General features: G+C 32.8%; 1 protein-coding gene across 1 annotated transcript; it reads right to left on the bottom strand.

Annotated features, from left to right (window-relative positions):
* Positions 1-8,383: 8,383 nt before the first annotated feature.
* LOC125204134 (bidirectional sugar transporter SWEET1-like) lies at positions 8,384-10,170 on the bottom strand. The gene is made up of 6 exons (XM_048102696.2): positions 9,951-10,170; positions 9,829-9,865; positions 9,533-9,628; positions 8,974-9,253; positions 8,772-8,891; positions 8,384-8,686 (listed from the first exon to the last, which is right to left on the bottom strand). Exons 1-6 carry the CDS (start codon positions 9,985-9,987, stop codon positions 8,525-8,527), a joined length of 732 nt encoding a protein of 243 aa, XP_047958653.1. The 5' UTR covers positions 9,988-10,170; the 3' UTR covers positions 8,384-8,524.
* Positions 10,171-10,605: the final 435 nt, after the last annotated feature.

The following is a 10,605-nucleotide window of genomic DNA, read 5'->3' as shown; positions in this document are numbered from 1 at the left end:
TTGTGTGTGTCATTTATTTCATCCACGATTCATTGGATGGTTCATCCATCCAGTTTGTGGTGTAATGCATTCATCTATTCATAGTAAATTTTCCTCAGTGGCGCAGCCACATGGAAACAAGGGTACCACTGTACCCCAAATATTTCGATCTTAATGTACAATTGGTATTCCTACTCGCTGCCCAGTGTTCGATTCCTCCTTACGCATCTATTTTACTTCTAAATGCTGTCTTTGTCCTTTTAGAATATAGGGAGTTCAATTATTTAATTTTTTAATTTATTTTGTCTCAATGAGTGAGCTTATTTGATTTTACGTATATCTCTGTATAGTTTTTTAATGCATTTTACCATAATTTGAATTATATTCTTAATGTGCTATAAAAATTGAAAATTCAATTAGCCTAAAATATTTACTATTGCAGTTTAGTTTTATCTGTATGTAGTTTTTTTATTGCATTATTACTATAATCTGAAATATAGTAAAATTTGAAAATTGAGTTAATCTATTTTCTTTTTCAAAGATTAGATTGTATTGCATTTTATTTATTTTTTATTTCAATTATAGTTCTGTCAATTTGAGTTTCTTTCAAAGATTAGGTATATATATTTTTTATTTCAGTTATATTTTTAATATTTAGGTATGAATTTCAAAGTTCAAAATTTAATAATTTCCTATATTTCTTATTTTGTTTTATGTTTTTTTACAAATACAAACTAGTATTAGATTTTTTATACTACTATTTTTTATATTATTTTTAATGTATAATATAATTATTTTGTCCTGTAATTCGTACCTCATATTAAAAATTATGGATCCGCCACTGGTTTTCCTCATGTTTCAAGTTGATTTGCCATTTGGCCAAATGATATAATCCTTATTCTTGATTTGAAATTAGACGATAGATAAACTTCAAATGCGATGGAAGATTGATATGGACAGTGGCGGAGCCAGGAATTTGACGATGGGGGGCCCAAATTTCTTTGAATAGTTGTTTGATATTTTTTGTCAACGTCATAAAAAAATAGCTACGGTGGAGGTGGATAGTGAAAAAATTAGAAGATGGATAATAAAAACTATAAATATATGGAGACAAAGTAAATCTAAATTAATCGAATCCTGGGAATGTATAATTGATTAACTAATAATTTTAAATTAAATATCTAAAAGCAATAAATATATACCTATATAAATATATTTATTTATGTATAGTGTGTAAAATTCATTACTCTAAATTAAAAAATTAGATAAAAATTACTAGTTGTGAGAAATCAACAAACCCGTAAATGAAAATAAATAATACTATATGGGGTAACATTTACTAGATTTAAAAATGTAGAACTACTCTTTATTCGTACATTAGTTAAAGTTTTAAAATAAAAGTAAACAATGATACTATAGTAATCTAGTAAAAATACCGTATTTTTTTCTTAGATATGTATAAATTAACTTTAAAATGAAAGAAGAAAAAGCATAAAATGGATTTAATCATATAAATCTTAGATATGTGTAAATTAGCTTTAAAATGAAAGAAGAAAAAACATAAAATGATTAAACATAATAGAAAGTGAATAAATGGAGGCTACGGGAATCAAACTCAAGGCCTTGAACGTGGTAGCCACGTTACAATACTATCTGCGCTACGTATGTATTGGAAATATTTTGTATAAATATATTATATATAGGTAAAGTTCTGATTGTTGAGGGGCCCAGGGGCCCCTGGGCCCATCGTAGCTCCGCCCCTGGATATGGAGAGATGGATGAATGATGCCATAAATGTGATGAATGGACCGTTTAATAAGTCATGGATGAAATAATTGACGCCACAAATGATTGTAAAAGTTTGTTTGCTAAGTCGAATAAATATTACAATAGATTGAAAATTAGTAAGAGAGCTCAAGAGAAAAACTTAAAAAAAATACCGTTGATCAAAGATATTTAATTTTAACAATAAACTAAAAAGAAAATAAATTGAAAGAAACTTTAATTGGTAGGATGAAAGAATATCAAAATTTTTCAATATAAATTTGTTGTAAAGTTCTTTTTCTTGTGGGATGTGTCTAATCTTATACTTCAATCATTTTTTTATATATATTTCACCTAATATATAAATTTATTGTAAAGTTCTTTTTCTCGTGGGGTGTGTCTCATCTTATACTTCAATTATTTTTTTATATATATATTTCACCTCATTTATAGTTAATCTTTATTAAAACTCAGTATTATTCACTAGCATAACTATTTTTTTTTTTTACACAAGTAGTTAGGCATATAATACAAGCTCACATGTATATAAAACTGATACGATTATAAAAAAACGAATGTAGATATGAAACACTACAAGTGCTTTCAAAATCCAAGAATTGAGTGGCAAAAAGAGATAAAAACTGCCACAAGCAAATACAATATATATATGGTTAATGGTTCCAATATAAGATAGAATAATGTAAAAGAGAAAATTAAGTAAAAAGATAAAGAAATAATAAAGTATGGGACAGTAAATTGTTATTGCTAAAAGAAGATATTGATCACTTAAGGAGACAATCGAAAAGGAAAGTCAATCAATTACAATGGAAAATAGGGAGTATTTTCTCGTGGGGTAGAGCCGTGGAGGGAGTATTTCATTTTCAAATATTACTACTAAAATTGAACAAATCTAATAACTTAAATGTCTATTATGCACTTTATTCATTAAAAATCATCTCGATAATTATAAATCTCAAGTTCATTTTTATTTGCATTCTTATGCTACTCCTACTAAGTAAATCTGAAAATTTAGATCCAGAAATTGAAAGAATCGAAACTACAGTGATCTAATTCCAAGAAATCCAAAATAGATGGACCGACATGCAAAGCTGTATATTGCTAAAAAGCTTTCCCCCCATAAATGCAAAACATTCCCTCCAAAATCCCCCACCATCTTCTCCACGAATCCACTACCAAAACTTGCTCGATTTTAATACCTGCTCTGTAAATCCTTCGCCGTGAATTAGGTCAGTATCAAGTTTGACCTTATGATTTCCTTTTTTTGGCTGAAATTAGGGCTGTAGTTTTGGGTTAATTTTGTAACTTTCATCCATCTATGAATCTGTCCTAATCTAAAATTGAGATCAATGTCTTGTTAACGAGCTCGGTTTAACTGTTGCAATTGCTGCGTTACTGTGAGTTGAAATTACAGTTCAACTAGAATTTTCTTTTCATTTACACACAACACAGATAATTTTTTGAATTGTTTAATCACGAAACCTGTGTCGTAGAAGAGTGTTTTCTGATAATAGTTTACATGCCTGCGTTGTTTGTTTTGAATTTCATTGGTAATGTTTTTTCAAAAGAAATTTGTAACTTAAACCTTCATATTTTGCAGATTAGGCACTTTTGAGTTAACAATATCAGTTATGTAACTTAAATGTTTAGGATATTTCTAATAGTAAAAATGATGGTTGTTTCTGTTGTAATGTGAGTGATTCAGCTTTTGATGTGCTTCATGTGTGCACTATGAACAATGAAATGCCAAAATTATTGATCACTTGAGCAGGATTGTATAATCATATGATTTCGTACATCGATATCGTTCGTTTTTGTGGAACAGGATTGTGTTAGATAACTTAGATTGTAGGACTTTTAGTCTGCTATTGCAAATATAAATCTATGTTCGTAACGAGTATTCTTCTGTGCAATCTATACCTAACAGTTTCGGAATTGAAAAGATGCCGCCTGTTCGTGGTTCTGCTGCTAGAGAGAAGCAAAAGTGTAGTGAATGCATGCGACCATACACAATGCTAGATAGGATCCCCAATCAAGTAAGGCACGCAAACAGATTAGTAGGCGTAACTGACATCGACTGCATGCTAAACCTTCAAATGGACCGCAATACATTTGGAAGACTATGTCAGTTGCTAAAACAAAGAGGGGGTTTGACAGATGTGAAATGTGTTAGTGTCGAGGAGCAAGTAGCAAAGTTCATAGGTCTTCTAGCCTATCACAAGAACAGTAAGTTTGTTGATTTCACCATTGAGAAGTCAGATCAGACTGTTCCTGACTACGTCCATGAAGTTTTAAAAGCTGTTTTAAAGCTTCATGATATCCTCGTGGTACAACCAGAGCCTGTGCCGGAAGATTGTCTTGATCCTAGATGGAAGTGGTTTAAAGGTTGTCTGGGGGCGTTGGATGCGGCGCATATAAATGTACTTGTCGATAATGAAGATAAGGGCCGATACAGGAACAAAAAGCGGGAAATTACTACAAATAATTTAGTGACGTGTGATCGAAATTTGAGATTTGGTTACATCCTAGTTGGTTGGGAGGGATCAGCCAGCGACATAAGGGTTCTCCGAGATGCGGTCTTCAGGGACCATGGCTTGAAAGTACCAAAAGGTGGTAGTGTTCATGCATGCATACATTTTTCTTTATTTTAATCTTTTGTGTGTGCCCAGCAAAATATGGCTATTGTTTGAAGTTGTTTCTTTTTGGTTTAATGTCTAGGGAACTACTATTTGTGCGACTATGGGTACACAAATAGCGAAGGCTTTTTGACACTGTACAAAAAGGTGAGGTACCATTTGAAAGATTGGGGTCCCGCTATGGATATGCCTCAGCACGCCCAGGAATTGTTCAACCTTAGGCACGCTAAAGCCCGCAATACTATTGAACGTGCAGTTACTGTACTTAAGATGAGATGGGGTATATTACGTAGCCCTGTTTTCTTCCCAATCCAGGTTCAAAATAGGCTCATCATGGCATCTTTTTATTTACATAATTTCATTCGTGCCGAGATGGATGTCGATCCTATTGAGCAACGATTGGGAGTTGGGCCATGGGAAAGTGATAACGAGGAAGCACATGGTGACATTCCGTTTGTTGATGCAATAGACCCTTCACTGGACTGGAATCGGAAGAGAGATGAATTGGCAAAAGCAATGTGGCTTCATGTAAGCTTTGTCTTCGTATTTATGTTTCAGTAACAGCTTAAGTTTTATTGTTCTGAACCTGTTTTTATTGTTTCCTTTATGCAGGGACATGTATGCGAGGTGTGACAGTTCGGACCTTGTCCCTGAGGCGAGGGAAGATGCTGGTTCTGTGTGTTCTTGTTTTGGGCAAATGGTGAGCCCCTTTTGATGGTACTAGGATTTCTAACATAAATAGGAGTAGTAGTTAAGGAGTGTGCTCATTTTGTTGAAATATTTCTACAACAGTATGTTTACTATGCATTTCTACAAACACTCTTAATGCATGGGTATAGTTAGACCAATTTCGTGCTAAATGATAGTTTTAGATGGAGTGTTTTGCTAAGTTTAATAGGAGTAGCTCTTTAACTTATATATTGTTTAAGAAAAATCTAAAAATGTAACAAAATAAATTCCTAAACAACGCATAAGTTTAAAAAATAAGCTCCAATTCGCTTATAAAACATCTTATAAGAATTTTGGGACTTTTACAAGTGTTTGACAATATAACCTCCCCAACCCAACTTATTTACTTTTTCTTAGTCTTATAAGAAATTGTTAATATACAAAAATAATGTCCCGTGTTAATGTTTCTTAGTTTCAATCAAATTATTTATTTTTTCATTATCTTTTAAGAAATTATCAATTTACAAAAAACATTGTATTATGGCTTATTAGTTTCAACGTATTCTTATCTAATTATCTCTCTCCTTGTTATAAATTTTCTCTCAAATTCATAATTTCCTCTCCACCTTATAAGTTCAATTATTCAAATATTTTGACAATTTATATCTTATGAAATTTTTTTATTTATAAACTCTCTAAAACTAAAAAATAAGTTTCCAAATACCCTAAATCTATAGTATTTCATATGCTCATTTGAGAAATTTTGATGCCTGTTTTTTTTTTTTTTAGATTTGTCGACACATGGGCCGAACTATGCAGTAATCATGGGCCCAATTTTCTATAGCTTTATTAGGAGAGTCGTTCTATTGTTTTTTCATGGAAAATTTGGAGGGTATTTTGAGTACTTGGAGTAGTTTTATTTTTGTCTCACTTAATTTTGCTTCTAAAAAGTGGAAGTAAACAAAGGAGGAGAAAGTAGAGTTTGTTAACTTGAATAAGGCGAGGATTATCTACACTTATATATTAGATGGATTTTCATTCAGTTGACTTAGGACAAGATTTAGACATTTAACACGCCTCCGCACATGTGTGCCGGAATGACACATCAGACTTCCATCATGTGGGTAAACAAGACAAGAGATAAGAACCATCATTGATTTAAGCCAGAATGAACATCAATCTTCTACTCTTGAGGTAGATAAGAGACAGAGAGAAATCCATCATCGACTTGATCCGCTCTGATACCATATTAGGCCACTCATCTTTCTTAAAAAGTCTCATAAAAGATGAAAGTTATCCACATTTATATAGATTAGATAGAATTTTCACTGAGTCCATGTAATACAAGATTTAGACATTTAACATATTGCATCAGTTGAAATTGTTAAGTTTATCCATAACTTTAACAACCTTTTAGCACTAAATTTGTTTAAGATATTATTAATGAAGAAAACTATGAACCCTTCGTTTTACTGTGTCCCTTTCATTTTCAATAATGAAGTCACAACATTTTAGGCATTATCTCTCATGCTACCAAATTTAGCATAACTTTTGACATATTTCAACGAAATGACGGTTGTGTGTCAAATATAATGTAGCAACCTAACGTTGTATCAATCTGCATTCTCGTGGCATCTCTCTCCTTCTCAATTATAAAAGATACTTAAATTTCAGTAATAAACAAAAAAAATATTGTTATACAAATCTTGAATCTTAATACCATTAAATATGAAAAACAAGTCTACATTTAATCATAAGTTAATAGTATGAAATAAAAAATATATTTATCAAAATATTTTAAACACATCAAAATAAAAGTTATAAACCTAGAGCATGATTCAATTGCTGCTATGAATTTTCAAGTAAAAGGAACACGACACACAAGAAAAGTACGGAAAATTAACACTTTATAAAAAAATCAAAATTCGATTCAATCTCTTGGTCAGTTCACGATTAAAACGATCGATATTTGTCAGTTTATAATGATTCAATATTAAAACGGTTTTATGTTCAACCCGGACTTGACAACAGACCAATTTACGGTTGAACCAGTCGAATCGGCCACTCTGATCCGATTTTTAAAACCTTGTAGATAGATCACTTTAACCTCAATTATTAGACATAAATATATTTATTTTGAAAAAAACTGGATATAGATCATTTAAAAAACGAGTTGAGAAATCAAATTCATAATAGAATTGGTGGGTGGTAACATAAGCAAGAAAGAGCCGTGTTTGTCTTCTTCGAGTCTACAATTTCACCTCTTTTAGAAAGGAGAACCCTCTGTCTCAATTTATGTGAAAGTGACACATTCCTAAACTTATGCTTCTCAATCTTTAATCCTAAATGTGGGCCTATATGCAATTAAGGCATTCTCCATATTAACCAAAAATTAGTAAATTTAATCATATAATCAATTGGTGATATCTGAAAAGAACCACTAAATAATAAAATAATTGAATTGATGTTTTTTACTTAATATTTTTATATTTTATAATTCATAATATGAATTTCTCGATAATTATTTTTTTTTGTTTGGTTTGATCACAGGTGTATCGGACCGGCCTTTGGTGGAATTCGACTAATCCTGCTGATCGAAATTGCGGATTAAGGCCGAAAATGTTCCGGCGGATATTAAATTTTTAGTATGACAAAGGTGATAGGAGAGACTCGTGTTTTGGATAGTACTGGCATAGGAGCAATCAGAGCGCCCACCTTGGAAGGTTGGAGACCGCCAATGATGGATATTATCAAGCTTAATATGAACGATTTTTTTAACGGGGTCGGGGGGAGGTTTTGGTGGAGGTCTGTTTGGTGATGTTTTTGGAGAATGGAGGTCAGGCTTTATGTCTAATACTGGTATTTGTTTCATTTTATATGCTAAAATTTGATGCATATTTTATGGGCTTCAGCTAGCCAAGGAATTGGGATTTCGTAAGTTGTAGGTGGAAAGTGATAGCTTGGTGTTTCTATGATCATGGAGCAGTATGATGTGTTCGTTAATTGTCGCTCCATAGTTCCTAAAGTGTGGGTTACTTCAAGATTTGAATCAGTAGTGATTCTTCATATGCATAGAGAGGTAATTTTTTCTTGTTTTTTCGTTGCATTTTGCTTATAGTTTTCATAGAGTTCATGGTTTAGTATCACACCCGTTGGAGCTCGGTAGTTACTTGATCCATGACAAATAATGTGTTTCTCATATTCACTATTTGGATTATCTTTGACTTTTTAGCCGCATTCTTTTACCAAAAATAAATATTCTCAGTAATTTACTCAGACCCTAACAAATCAAGTATGGAAGGCAGAACCAAAATCAATTAAGCAAACCAAAGGCCAAGTTGTTAGGCTCTCATTCATCAATATGCAAACTGAAAATGATAAAAGACAATGTCAAATTTTGGCATAGCTAAACATGATAGTACCAAAGCCTTTAACAGTGGTATGGTATGTTTACAATCCTAGACTTGCTCATGTGCTGGACTTGGTTTCTGTTGATGGGGTTTGGCCTTCTGCTTCTCCATCTCCACCGACTCCTCCCCGCCCGCCCCTTTGTTCTTCCGGTATATCGCGTACAGGATCAGCTGCACCGCCCCCAATCCGCTCCCAAAACCATTCGGAACCTTGTCAACACACATTGCTTAATTAGATAAAAAATTTGATTTTTTGAATGCAATTCAAGGTACATTTATTACTATATAAACTCACAGCAACAAAAGGGTCTTTTCCAAGAAGGCCAAAGATGAACCAAGAAGTGCCACACAAGAACACAAACAAGGACAAGAAGAATGGCATGAACTCCACACTCTTTGTCTTGATCACCAACCTCTGCATTTTTTCCATCATATGTCAAAAAACATTATTAATTGAGTATGGAAAGAGAAAGAGAGAGAGAGGGTGGGGAGCTCACAATGATTGTTAGAGGTGAGCCATACATGATGATGGAGAAGACAGTGGCAGCAATGCCACAGAAGAGCTTCCTGGCATTGCCATGGAGGGCGAGGAGGGAAACGAGAACAACCATAGCGAAGACCGTGAGGACTAGAGTGAACAGCCCCAGAATCTTGGTTTTCTCCTTCTTTGGAGCAAACAAGATGAAGATCAACACATATACTATTTCAATCACTGCCCCCGTCCCATTTATGGTCGACACGAGCAGGTTGTTAGGCGACACGAAGGGCATGCCGTACCTATTCATTCATATCAAATATTTCATTTCAACACAAACAATTCTAACCATCCACTAACAATATATCATCAAACTATCAAAATCTACCAAAAACAGAGGAATAGCCCTAAAATCATCACACAAAAGGCATGCCATACCTATTCAATCATTATTGATATAAAATAATTAAATCATTTCATCTCTATTGAGCCTCAGTTCATGCTATCTTATCAACATATCATCAAATTCTCAACATCTAGCAAAAACAGAGGAAATAGTTTGAGAAATCCCAAGAAATTACCAAGCAGAAAGTAAGCAATTGAGCAGAGTCATGACATAGGGAACTCCAGAAAACTGCTCTGTAGACCTCTTCTTCACAATCCTCTTGAAGGTAATCCTATCAACATAGTTAAAACACAAAAAAAAACAGAGAGAGTTAGCTGCAAACATTCATCCCTTTTCAGTGTTAATCCAATCCAAGAAAGAAGCCATCATTTTCTCCTGAAACATGCTCAAGAAGAAAGAAATCGAAAGAGAAATAGTTTCTAAATACAAAACAAACACAAAATTGTGATGTGGAAAGAGAGAAAAACTCACAATGGAGCCAAGAAAAGAAACAGAGCAAAGGCATTTCCTGCATCATAAAACAACAACAATTAAACCTTCACAAAATCAGAATTCAAGCGGAAAAAAGGAGCTAAAATCATTGCAAAACCCACCAAAAATTCCAACCACAAAGTGCACAACATCCCCCATTTTTCTGAAAAAATCAAATCAAGAACGGATTTTTCCTCCCTTCTTAGATGTGTTTACTTGTCAAGAGCAATTGGTGTGTGAGTGCGAGTGAACTCTACAGCATATATATAAACTGTAAACACATACATACATGTATGTATATATAATGAGAAAGCAAGAAGTGAGGGAGAAGTTGGTTTTGTGTAACAGAAATAAAGAATTTACAGCTTTTCACTATAAATCTTTTTATCCAAATATTTTCTGCTGATTTTTCAGTCACGGGTTTGACCAATACTTGTTTCTTTTATAGTTTTATTAATTTCTAAAATTATTAGTGAGTCTAATTTTTTACTGGATTTTGTAATTTTTGCTATATTGGGTAAGTTTATCTAACGGCGGTTAGTATGCAGGCAGAGCCATATTTGTGCTCCATCTGTCAACTGTTATCAGCTTTTTGGGAGCAGCTATTTTTTTTTCAATATTTAATTTTTTTCAGCTTGTACAACAATTCGAGTTTTGGATTTAATAGATCTTATTTGTATGTTGGATATATGATTTTAGAGATTACAATAAATAATTATAACAATATGAGGATTTTCAAAATTGAAACCAATCTAAGGAGCTAATTGCAGTTAATTT

Source organism: Salvia hispanica, chromosome 6 (assembly GCF_029641045.1).
Source record: "Salvia hispanica isolate PSC_SH4W2 chromosome 6, Shi_PSC_v1, whole genome shotgun sequence".
NCBI lineage: Eukaryota > Viridiplantae > Streptophyta > Magnoliopsida > Lamiales > Lamiaceae > Salvia > Salvia hispanica.
This window is presented reverse-complemented; position numbering and strand designations above follow the sequence as displayed.